Source organism: Cyprinus carpio, chromosome B22 (assembly GCF_018340385.1).
Source record: "Cyprinus carpio isolate SPL01 chromosome B22, ASM1834038v1, whole genome shotgun sequence".
In the NCBI taxonomy this organism is placed as follows: Eukaryota; Metazoa; Chordata; class Actinopteri; order Cypriniformes; family Cyprinidae; genus Cyprinus; species Cyprinus carpio.
In genome coordinates, this window is record NC_056618.1 from 22,353,957 (window position 1) to 22,367,813 (window position 13,857).

Here is a 13,857-nt window from a genome sequence, read left to right on the forward strand (position 1 = left end):
TAACCTTGTCTCCATTAGTAGCCTATTGTGAGAACAAAAGTCTTTTAGTCTCAAACACACCTGGGTCAGCAGTGAAAAACCGCATGCAAGTTTGCACAGTGGGCGAGGCAATGTGAAAAAAATCTGATAAAGCACGTCTTAAAATGGACTGCAAAAACTGCGAACACTAATTTTCTGTTGCAGATCTAAAGTACAGCTCCATAGTGTAATAGTTGTTCTTTTACAAACCCACTGACTAAATGAACTGATTCTGACACAAACTTCAGCCTTCACAAGTCTTTATTTGGAAATGTCCGGTTCTTCTCACACAATGGGATAAAGAGCATAGCTGGCGATCCCACAAGTGTTCTTGCCATTGCGTATCATTCGCATGTAGCCTCCTTCACCCCATCCTGTTCCCCAACTGAGAAAAGAAAGGAAAAGAAAGGGTCAGACCATTAGAATGTAATACCCATGCTTTTGAGACATATACTCTGGTAAAAGCATGGTATTCTGTGAAGTACCATGTGTTTACTGTCTGATTGCATCACCACAGTACAATACTTTTCTGTAAAGGTACTGAAGTTGTAGTTGATTGTGTGGATTTTCTATCAGTGTGTAAAGGGTGTTAATGTACTCATAAACCTAAATGATGGGCGTTCTCTTACCTGTTTTTGATTATCCAGTAATCTTTGCCCCCCTCTGAGCCATAACCAACCACAAGCACAGCATGGTTGAGGTTGTTAGGGTTACAGTTAGATTCCTTGTAGATTCCTGTTGAAACAAATCATATCATTTAGCATTAAATTATTATTTTATATATATATATATATATATATATATATATATATATATATATATATATATATATATATATATATATAGTTCAAATCATTAAACAGATATTTATATATAAATAATTATATATTCAAATTTATTTTTTATGTTTATTTATACATGTTAAATAAGTAATATAATACATAAATAAATAAATAAATAAATAAATAAATAGGTAATATAATGACATTATTTTTAATTAAAATATTTATTTATATATATTATTGTTTTAAGTAATTTATTATAAAACATTTATTAAGCATGTATTGTACATGTAAATAAATAGTTATTAGTGTGTTCATATCTATATTTACATATGTAAGTGAATTATATATATATATATGTACTACTGTTCTACTTAACTGTGTAACACTATAAAGTGTAATTCATTTAACAGTTTTATCAATGTATTGTACATATTTTATATAAATATATATATTACAGATTTTATATATACAAATAAATAAAGTCAAACTAATAGTAATGTAATATCTTAACATTTTATAGTTAAAAAGTGAAGTACAATATACATAAACTGTTCTACTTATATATTATATTATAGATTGTGTATATAAAATTTGTATTACATTTATATACTTTTATAAATACATATACTGTATGTGCATATATTTATATTATATATACAAATAAAAAAAGTCATACTAATACAATAGAAAGAAATAAAATTGTTAAAGTTAAAAGTAAATATAAAAATAATAGTATATTAAAATTACTAGTTAATATAAATTACTATAAAATTATTATTTTACCAAAATATTAATAACTATAATATGTATTAAGAACTTGCTATGTATATCAATTACATATCTTTTGTCTCTCTTTCTTTTCAGGTTGGAAACTGAATGTAAGGAAGTGAAAATCTTACCTGAGCTGTAGAAGAGGAAGCTTGGATGATCCGCATCTATGGCGACGGTGATTGGACCGATGGTTGCCACGGCATCAGCCAGTGCCTGTTCATCTCCGGCCGGGATGAAACTGTAATCACTGATCTTGGTGACAACTGAACTTCTGTCGTAGAAACAGGGCTGAGTATCCTGATGAAACCAGAGCCGAAAAACACACATTCAGTTTGGCCGAATCCCACCAAAACATCTCAAAACGGACTCAAATGACTTACCGCTGAAGTATAGGGGTAAGAGTCAGAGCTCTCCAGCCCTTTATGGATCACGTAATCATAAGCGTTCGCCATCCAGGCTCCACTGCAGCCATATGTGCCATACGTCCTGGAACAGTCCACCAGCTGCTGCTCGCTGAGGGACATCAACCGCCCCGTCCTCTTGAACATCTGCCCTTCAATGGCACCTGTAGTGCTAAAGGCCCAGCAAGACCCACAGTATCCCTGAAAAAACACGACAAATCAGTCATTTTAGCATCTAACATACAGTATAATCATTTTCAACAGAAGACCTACATGTGTGAATAAAAATACGCATATCAATGATCAATTAAAAGAGAAATCCACCTGATCTTTGACTTCAGTCACATATCCTTGCGCTCGATAATCCACATTGGTCAATCCCAGTCTGTTAGCATTGACACGGAGCGTCTGAGCCGATGCAACCTTTCCTCTCCTGTTTATCGGCCCATTAATTGTGGCACCCAGCAAACGTTTGTACTCCATATTGGTCTGAAGATGAGAAAAATTAGATAAAACATAATCTTAGACAACAAAAAATTGACCAGAAAATATATATTTTTTTTGCAGGATGTTACATCCACACCACTAGGTGTCAGTGTAAATCCACCTTTAAAGGGTTAATTCACCCAAAAATGAAAATTCTGTCATTATTTACTCACCCTCATGTCGCTCCAAACCCGTAAGACCTTCGTTCACCTTCAGAACGCAAGTTAAGATATATATTTTTTTTTAATCTGAGAGCTCTCTGAACCTCACATAGACAGCAACACAACTGAAATGTTCACAGACCCAGAAATGTGTAGGGCCAGAAAATGTCGTACAGGCTCAACCTTCGGTAAAATTTAACAAAAATAACATGTGACATCATTTCTCAACGTCATGGTGGAAGACCGTAAAACTATGATAATAATACATGAATAAATTATCCTAGTCCTACATACATATTCTCGGGGAGAAGAATAGTTGAATAAATTATGTTATTTTTGCATGCAAAAAGTATTCTCGTGGTATTCTTTTATCGATGTTCATAGTATTCTTTTATCGATGTCCTTGCTACGTTTCTGGGTCTGGGGACATTTCAGTTGTGTTGCTGTCTATGGAGGGTCAGAAAGCTCTCAGATTTCATCAAAAATATCTTAATTTGTGTTCTGAAGATGAATGAAGTTCTTACGGGTTTTGAAACGATTCGAGAGGGAGTAATTAATGTCAGAATGTTATTTTTTGGGTGAACTAACCCTTTACCAAAGATAATTTTCAATGGTTTTACTTACGAGGTCACCGTATTTGTTCATTCCCATGCTAAACGACGACAATCCGAATTGGAAATCATCATTGTTTTTCTCAATCATTCGCTTATTGGTCTCCCAGATGATTTGTCTCTGAACGTCGTCACTCTGCATTCATAAAGTCAAACTTTATTATAAAGTCAAACGCAGTGCATAACATACATATAACATCCACAACCATAAACTGACTTAAACTACATGTTTATACAGGATTAAATGTCTTAACAGTATTAAAAACCTTTCAATTTAAAAATTAACAACTTACTGAGTGTTTTTTCTAAATGTTTACTGTTGTGTTCCGCTAGTGTTTTTTCTATAAATGTTTACTGTTGTGTTCCGCTTAGAAAGAATATTTTTTCTAAATGTTTACTGTTGTGTTCCGCTTAGAAAGAATATGTGTTAAAAAAAATGACAAATACATTTTTATTTTAAGGTGAACTGTCCCTTTAAGACACCCAAATGATTCTAACCGACCTCCTCATCGTAGGATATTTGATGAAGTCTTTTCCACAAAGCCCACTCTGAGGGGGCTTCCTCATCTGAGTCTGCTGCCACCTGCAGAGGTGCCCACATCAGGAGAGCAAACAGCGCCACCCAGTGTGCTTGACACGTATCTGTACAAAACACAAACATTAGCTTGATCACTCTGGATGACCTTAAAGCTTTTTTTGAATTCTTATTTTAGGTTAACAAACAAACAAACAAATAAGAATAGTGAGCTCAGTTTAGGTTCCTTTTCAAGTTTAAAAAAAGTTGTTTAAAACTAAATATTTTGTGTAAATAAGTAACTAAATTAACATAAATTAACATAAATAACTAAACATTTAGTTATTTTTAATAACTATTTTTCTGAATTTGTTTATAATATTTACACAGGTCTAAAACAAACTTATGATTATTTGCTATATCAATTTGGATAACCTGAAAGTAGAGTTTTTTTATTATTTATTTATTTATTTATTTAATGAGTTCTTAATCTGAGACTGATACACTTTTACAAAAATAAACAAGTGAACAAATATATAAATAAAAATATTGAGCACTAAATACATAAAAATAAATAAATAAAGCAAAATTTACAAATAAATAGTTGGAAAGAAATACAAAAGTTTGAAAGTTTTTTTTTCCCCTTAGGCTGATTAACTTTCGCAAAAATAAATAAATAAAAATAATGAACACAATTTAGGTTTAGGTAACTTGTGGTTATTTACCGAATAACTTTATTTACACTACATTTTATTTTCAACAATTCAAAAAAAACAATTAAAAAAAAACAAAAAAAAAAATTTGTTACATTTTTGTTTCACCAATTCAAAAAAAACATTTAACAAATATTTAAATAACTAAACTTGTTTATAATATTTAAAAATGTTTTTATCACTTTAAGTAACTTTAAAGTTTGGTGTGTGTGTGTATTTAAACTTCTTAGACTCAGACTGGTTCACTTTTAGACTGATTCTTTTACAAAATAAATAATTAAAATAAAATCTGAAAATAATTATTTTAACAAAATAATAAGCCCAATGTAGATAACATGTTTGTTTCAGCAATTCAAATACATACTTAACATTAATATTTAAACAACTGAGGCTGATTATAATATTTACACCTGGTCTAGAATGAGCACTTTATTACTTTGTTTAACCTAAAAGTTTTTTTTTTTTTTTAAGTTCTTATTTTTAGACTGATTCAGTTCTACAAAAGAAATCAATAGAGCCCAATATAGGAAAAACTTTTGGTTCAGCAATTCAATTGAATTAAATGTTTATATATGCTACTATATTTAGAACTGAATAGTTTACACAAATATTTAAACCGCTGAACTTGTTTCAAATATTTAAAACAGTAGTTTTTTGTTTGTTTTTTTAGTCAGAAATATTACTAAGCACATTTTAGGTTTTATTTTTGGTTCAGCAAATTGAATTGAATTTAAATAATTAAATAACTAAATATTTCACGTAAATATTCGAACAACTGAACTTAACACGAGTAGAACTGACTTCCGAAGCATATCTTCCTCATTATATACAATCACGCTTAAACTTACCGAACATGTTGCTCTGCAGGAAGTGTATGTTTCTGAGTGTTTGGAGTGCCGTGTGGATGAAACCGAAGCATGTCTTCTGCGTTATATACCATCATGCTGAAGGTGTGTCCATACTGTTAATACTTGCTATACGTACTATGTCATCTTGCAAGAGGAAACCACTAATTAACAAGACTTAGGACATTTAACCCTAACCAACAACTTCACCGAAATCACCGACACTGCAGCACATGAAGCTTTCCGAAACGTCGTCCTAAGAAATCGAATGCGATGCTTCATATGAGACGTTTTAGTTTGTTATTGAATATTTAAATGAGGACTGAGTCAGCAGTGTTTGGATGCCTGACGTGTTTTGTCTTACTACATTATTCTTTTTTAAAATAAAAAACAAACCACCACAAAAGACAATATACACAAAAAAATATAGTCCAACCAGAGCAAGGCCTTTATTACGGGGGTGACTGCTGAGTCATCTGTCTTTCTTCATCTCACTTAGCCGTGTGTTCTTCAGTGCTGTCATAATGCTGTCATAATTTACCCCCGTTATTACGCTTCATCCCATGATTGCCTCTGCAGCTCATATTTTGGGGCTTTTCATTATGCACAGTCTGGAACAAGTGAATAGCCTTGCAATTTGCCTTATAAAATTACTCTGGCTTATCAAACAAAAAGGTTAGGTTTTTTTTTGTGTGTGTGTGTGTGCTGTAGCCTTTACTAATGTGTGTGTGATATATACCCTTTATTATAAATATAAACTATATTATAAATATTACAATACATACCATATTATAATACTAATTCCAATATTATAAATATAAATAATAAATATAAAAAAACAATATTAATATATATATATATATATATAAACTAGGTGAATAGGCCTTTCGGAGCTGTATGAATGATCAATAATAATAGAAAACAATTATTATATAATACTATATATATTATATATAATTATATTAGTATATATATAATATATATATAATATCTATATATATATCTATATATATTTATTTACACTATAGGACAATACATTATAGCCTACAGTATGTTTATATATATATATATATATATATGACTCTACTAGTGATTATAATATATAATATATATATATAATATATAAATATAGTATCATGTGTGTGTGTGACTTATATTTTGTAGTAAATCTTAAACGTATAGGTTACAGTAACATATTTAAAAATTTCAAAGTACTATACACAAAAGGCCAAAACATTTATTTCATATACTTACGGGGTATTAATATAATTTATACTTTTATATACTTCTATTTCTTAATGTGAATTTTTAAATATTTACTGTAACCTATACGTTTAAGATTTTTTACAGTGTAAGCAATTATTATATTATATATTATTACATTATATTATATTATATTATAAATAGCCTCACTATTTTTCTTACCAAATTATTTGCGTATTAAATAAAGATAAAAAAGAGTATATTTTTATACTGTAGCGAATAGCCTTACAATTTTACTTACAAAATGAACTTTAAAATCAAAAAATAAAATCATCATTCAATTAAATAAACACACATTACATTACATATTATATCAAAAGTTATACAGACCCCACAGAAAATTTAACAATATTTAGTTGTGTTTCAATATGACCAACAACAATTTGTTTGGTAAACAGTCAAAGCCTTTAGTAAGAATTATCAAAATATTTAACAGAACCCTTTAAGTATAAATAAATGCTGCGGCCTTTTTGTATATAATAACTCATAACACACACACACACAACACAACACACACACACACACACCACACACCACACACACCCCCACATCTATATATAATAAGTATATATATATATATATTATTTATATATATATATATATATGCGGGTAGTTTATTACCTATTAATGATGTTACAGGATACATGATTTACAGATTACATGATAATTTATTATTATTATTATTATTATGTTTTACTTTTTTGTACTTTTTCTTGATTACTTTTTTACCTAACTTGTTTTAAACTTACCATTAGATGTAGCTACCATATTGATATTAAAAAAGCTAAGAGAAAGAAAACATATTCCATTATTTGTTATCAACTTGATGAAGCACATTAAACATTACATTTCTCCAGGGTTTCCCAGAGAACTGCAGTGGGTTTGTGAGTTGATAAAATAAATGACTCTGAATCAGAAACAGTCTAAATAAAACACTTGACTAACTTACCTTACTATCCGTTCAATTATACTCATAATCGATTAGTTAACTAATCATTCAGACAGGATTTGTGAACTGGTTGAACTGATTCATAGGAAAGAGTCGACTCTTAAGAACGATTCATTGACGAAGCGAACACCTCTGTGTGTGTGTGTGTGTGTGTGTGTGTGTGTAAGAGTGGGGTGGGGAGAGGTACTATACGAGGGAATTTGCAGCTGATGCAGAAGCTGCTCGCTCCTGCTGCTGCTGCTGTTTTCCGTGAAGCAGTAAACAGCGCCGTATATCTGCTCGGTCAGACCTGCACCTGCACCGGGATTACCTGCGACCCACCAAGATGAGGCACGAATGAGATTCAGAGCCTGTCTTTCAAGGTGAACATGAACATTTGCTTTGGTAAGACATTAACTGTGTAATCTACACATGCATTAAGACGAACACTAATAAACGTGTGACCGAATCACGAGCTCGGAGAGGTTTTCTTTCAGTCACGTGTCCGCACACCCCACCCTTTTAATGTCACAATGGTAACCGCAGTTTACGCTAAAATATCGTATAATAATAATTTTTCACTTTAACTGAATGCTATTTTATATATTATATTATAAGCTATAACTATTATAGACTATAAAAACTATTACTATTTTTATCTGTAGGCTATTTTTTTTATGTTTTTTTTTCTATGAATTGTCTTATTTTCCTTACCAAAATGAAAATATTAAATATAAAAACTTTTTTTAAAGTTATTTTGTTTAGCTTAACACATTTCCTACACTTTTGATTTAATGCGTATTTGTTTTGATTTAATGCATTATTTTATTTACAAAATATTTAAATGCAATTGATTTTAATTTATTTAAAATTAATGTTATTTTTATATATTATATTTTTATGCTACAGCCAAAAAGGTTCTTTAGCTGTATATATATACTATAGATATATTTATCGATTATTATACCTATATATAATATATATATATATATATATAATATATATATATATAATATATTTATAATATTTTATGGATTTTCTTCTATTTATCTATCTGTATAATCTATATACATTTCACACTTTACATATGTATAAAAAAGCAGACACTTTTAGGCCTTTTTATAGTATAAACAATTCAGAAAATGTATATAATATATATATATATCTATATATATATATATATATGATATATAGCAGGTTATGGATTTATAATAGACGGTTTTTTCTGATTATATATTGATATATATATAATAAAATGTAGTTTATTACTTTAATTTATTTCAATTATAAATATTACTTTAATTTATTTCAATTTTAAATGGGTGTTATTTATTTCAGTTACTTTAATGATTTTTTTCTAATGATATTTTATTCAGCAGCACTACTTTGCTAATTTTGACCCTGTTGCATAGGAAGATTTATGCTGATGTCCTTTAATGATATGGTAATATAAACTATATTTAACCATGTTAATGTGCACATGAGGTCATATTGTGATCTGCCATAGAAGTGCTGATGGTCTGTGTTCTTGTGTTTCAGTTTCTGTCTGGTTCTGCTTGTTTGTGAGTCTGACAGAAGGAGATGCCGCTTGCCAACGCTGTGTTTTGGGCAGCGAGGAAAGGAAACTTGGCTTTGCTTCAGCTGTTGTTGAACAGCGGCCGAGTGCAAAGACGGAGTACGAGCTTCTTGCTTCCTGCATGCTTCACTGTTCCAGTGATTGTGTGGCATATGATAATGTTTCTGTGTGTTGTCACAGTACGGCACCACAGCATTAATGGTGGCTTCATACAGCGCTCATTATGAGTGCGTCCAGGAACTCATCATGCAAGGTGCAGATATTAATCTGCAGAGACAGGTACTGATGCTCATAGATTGCTTATATTGCTGTTATAATGGACTATTTCTAGAGTGTTTTGTAATAAATTGATCTCATATTATTCAATTTACACATCTTCACTTCTTAAACTACAGGAAAATATCAAACTAACTAACAACTAACTAAGATTTTATTGATTTGGATGAAATATATTTTTTTTATTTAGTTTATTATGTTTGATTTATTAATGTTTTTAAATGGCATTATATTTAATATAATGTTATTTTAATCTAATGCAGTAATTATTTGTTTGTTTTTTAATTTAATTTAATTTTTATTATATTTTATTCAGATATTTTAGTATTATATTCATTAATTTATTTGTTATATATATTTTTTTATTTTAAAATTAAAGTAATGTTATTTTAATCTAATATATTTATTTATTTTATTAAATGTATTGTTCATGTATTGCTTCATTTTGTTTTATTTGTATTAATTCAATTCGATTTTTATTATATTATAATAAAATACATTATTTATTATATTTAATTAGATTTTTTATTTATACATGTATATTTATGCATTTGTTTTTAATTATTATTTTTAGGATAAAATATATAATTTATTATATTTACTTAGATATTTATTTACACATTCATATGATATTTATGCATTTATTTATTATTAATTTTTATTTCTTTGTTTTTTCATTTAACGTAAAGTTATTTTAATCTCAAGGATTTTATTTTATTTTTAGTTTATCGATTTATATTTTTAATTTTTTATTTCATTAAGGTGTTTTTTTATTTGTTCATTTATTTATATTTATTTAACATAATGTTGTTTTAATTGAACATAAAGTCATTCATTCGACATTTATTTATTCTTAGTTTATTTTTTTGTACTATTATTTATTTTTCTATGATTTGTCATTTTGTTTTACTCATATTGACTCATATTAACATACTCTTTTAATTAATACATTTTATTTTTATAGCCTATTTCTTCTGTAGATAATTTTTCCTTAGTGAATAGCCTTTTTATAGCATTTGTATAATTTAGATATAAATTATATTTATATATACAGATTGTGTCATATATCAAAAGTGATACAGACCCCACAAGAAATTTAACAATACTTAGTTTTGTTTTAAACACAAATGCTGCTATTAAATAGTCAGACCCTTTAGTAATAATTATCTAAATATTTAATAAAAACTATGTTTTTTTTAACTTTTTAATTTATTGCATTATTTTAATCTAATGTAATCTATCTATCTGTCTGTTTGTTTATTTTGGCTCTTTATATTTTATATTTTATATTCCTCAGCATCATTTCTGTTGACGCCTCCCTAGCAACAAGCAGCAGTGAAAGTTATTTCTGTCTGAGCTGGGTGTCAGGTTGTTAACATGACTCCTCAGATGGTAGTGTGTGTGTGTGTGTGATGATATCTCTGTTCCTCAGACAGGTTCCACCACTCTCTTCTTCGCTTCACAGCAGGGCCACAATGACATTGTCAAGCTCCTCTTTGAATTTGGAGCGTCCACAGAGTTTCGGACAAAGGTGCGCTGTGATTGAGATCTAAGTGAGACTGAGGGATGCTGTGACTGTGAATAAATCGACTGGTTTGTGATCTCCAGGATGGCGGCACAGCGCTCTCCGTGGCCTGTCAGTACGGTCACTCCAGTTCGGTGGAGACCCTTCTGAAGAACGGCGCCAGCGTCCACGACCAGCTCTGTGTCAGTCTACTCTCTTCCTCCCATGAGGACTAAACGCCTGATGCATGTTTGTGCCACTGTTTAAACTCTGCTCTTAACACACAGGTTAAATTAAAACATATCCTTGGGAGACACCAAATATTTTCAAATGAATTGATGGAATTTTAGTAATTTATTTTACAAAATTATTAAAAAAAATTTAGTAGTTTTAGCACGTCTTGCCAAGAATGTCATTGCATTTGTTTAAATTTTTTTTTATTTAATATCTAATTTTGTTTTTCATTTAGTGTAAAGTTATTTTAGTCTAATCTAATATTTATTTAAATGTATTATTTAATTACATTTTCTATACTGTTATATTAATTATTTCTTAATTTATTTTGAATACATTATTATTTTATTTATTATCTTTTTAATATATGTATTAAATCTTATGTGTAGCCTTTATTTAAATTGTTCAAAAGAAACCCAAATATATAATAATTATTGATTATAAACAATAAATAACAAAATTATAAATATAAATAAAATATAAATAAATATATATATATATATATATATATATATATATATACATAAGGCATAAGTGCTCTCGAATCAGCACAGTGGAGTGCATCGTTTTGTTAACTTTGTGGTTTATTATTTTTAAGTCGTTTGGGATGCTGTAACACGGCCCTCTTCACAATATTTTGCTTTATATATAACTGAACACGGAGTGATCAACACTAGTCATTGCATTTGTTTAAACATTTTTTTATTTAATATCTAATTTTGTTTTTCATTTAGTGTAATGTTATTTTAGTCTAATCTAATATTTATTTAAATGTATTATTTAATTAAATTTTCTATACTAGTATATTCATTATTTCTTAATTTATTTTGAATACATTATACATTTTTTTATTTTATGTTATTTTAACATAGTGTAACTTTTTTATTATTTTAAAGTTTTTTGTATTTAATTAGATTTTTTTTATTTTATTTATTAATGTATTTTATTTTTTATGTTATGTAATGTTTTTTCAGTGTAGTGTGTTTGTTTTTTATTTTATCCTATTTCGTTTTTTTTTTATTCAAGTGTTATTATATTATATGTATTAATTGATTCATATTTAATATTATATTTATTATTCATATGTTTAAATTAAATAACAATTTTGAATTAATTTGTCATTTAATGTAATGCTATTTTATGTATGAAAGTTCACATTCTTGTACATCTTGTCTATTGTCATATTCTATAAATACCATTTTCATCATACACATCTTCTCTGTTTCAGGATGGTGCGACGGCCTTATTTTTGGCGTCCCAAGAGGGTCATTGTGCCGTTGGCCAGCTTTTGGCGCAAAGTCAATCAACCACGAGAGGTCTGATTTATACTCATGGCTTGTGCGCAGTTTGGTTTTGATCAGCAGTGTTTGGTTTGCTATTATGTATTTCATTGTGTTCTCCGTGTTGATTGTGTTTTTTGGGTCAGGATGGCACAGCTCCGCTCTGGATGGCAGCCCAGATGGGACACAGTGAGGTGGTCAAAGTTCTGCTGCTACGAGGTGCAGGACGTGATGCAGATAGAAAAGTATGTTGAAAATGTGTATTTTTTTTCATTCCAATTTTCAATAGATTCATATTTTTTATTATTATTTATATATTTTATTTTATTTTATTTTATTTTTTAGCAAATTTTTCTAATTTGAATATATTTTCTTATTAATTTTTTATTTAAATAAATTTGAGTACTGTTTGATTATTTAATTCATTTCTGTTTATTAATGTATTCATTTATTTTTAGGTTTTTTAGTTAATTTTTCTAATTTGAATATAATATATTTATTTAATTTAAATTTAAATTAAATAAATATAACATAACTATTATATAATTAAATTAATTTTATTAATAATAATTATTTAATTCTGTTTTATTTTATTTTATTTTTCCACAACATTTTCCCTATATCTCTTCATATCTCTTCATCTGGTTTGAATCAAACTGTTCAGTCAGGTGGAAAAGCTTATTAAAAAGCATGAAATGGTTTTTCTCTGGTGTTTCTGACTGAAGGACGGCTCCACGGCTCTGTTCAAGGCTGCACATAAAGGCCACTGTAACATCATCGAGGAGCTCCTCAGGTTCTCTCCTTCTCAAGGTACGGCAGCATCATCTGACTTCCAAAAAGTCCAGAAAGAGGTTCAGTTGTGACTGTGTGTGTTTTGTCCTGCAATCTAGAACGGTTCTACAGCTCTTCATGCCGCCGTCATGGGCGGGAATCCAAAAACTGTCCAACTTTAACTGAACAAAAATTCTAATAAAGCAAAACCCAAACAAGATTAACCCTAAAAAAAAAATATGATTATAACATATTCATTCAGACATATTCTATCTATCTATCTATCTATCTATCTATCTATCTATCTTTTAATATATGTATTTAATCTTATGTGTAGGCTTTATTTAAATTGTTCAAAAGAAACCCATATATAATACTTATTGATTTACATCAATAAATTACACAATTATTATTTTAATTTATATATATATAATATGACATATAAAATACCACATTTCAAATGATGTATTTTGTACATTGGTGTAAAAAATAAATAAAATAATATGATACAATAAATATAAAAAATATGGTGATGGAAATGACATATAAAAATTATATTATATATAATATATATATATATATAGCACATGAAGGCAGAAGCACTCTCGCTCAGCACAGTGCAGTGCAATCGTTTTGTTAACTTTGTGGTTTGTTATTTTGAGTCATTTGGGACGCTGTAACATGGCCCTCTTCACAATATTTTGCTTTATATATAACTGA

At 28.7% G+C, this 13,857-nt stretch overlaps 1 protein-coding gene and 1 pseudogene across 1 annotated transcript; one reads left to right on the forward strand and one right to left on the reverse strand.

The window, feature by feature from the left end:
* Nucleotides 1-243: 243 nt before the first annotated feature.
* Nucleotides 244-5,505, reverse strand: cts12 (cathepsin 12). The gene is made up of 8 exons (XM_042749711.1): nt 5,309-5,505; nt 3,736-3,875; nt 3,247-3,369; nt 2,300-2,464; nt 1,955-2,176; nt 1,703-1,871; nt 648-753; nt 244-403 (listed from the first exon to the last, which is right to left on the reverse strand). The coding sequence occupies exons 1-8, from the start codon at nt 5,313-5,315 to the stop codon at nt 304-306; spliced, it is 1,032 nt and encodes a 343-aa protein (XP_042605645.1). The 5' UTR covers nt 5,316-5,505; the 3' UTR covers nt 244-303.
* A 2,221-nt stretch (nt 5,506-7,726) lies between these two features.
* Nucleotides 7,727-13,336, forward strand: LOC109099365 (annotated as a pseudogene).
* The last annotated feature ends 521 nt before the right edge of the window (nt 13,337-13,857 follow it).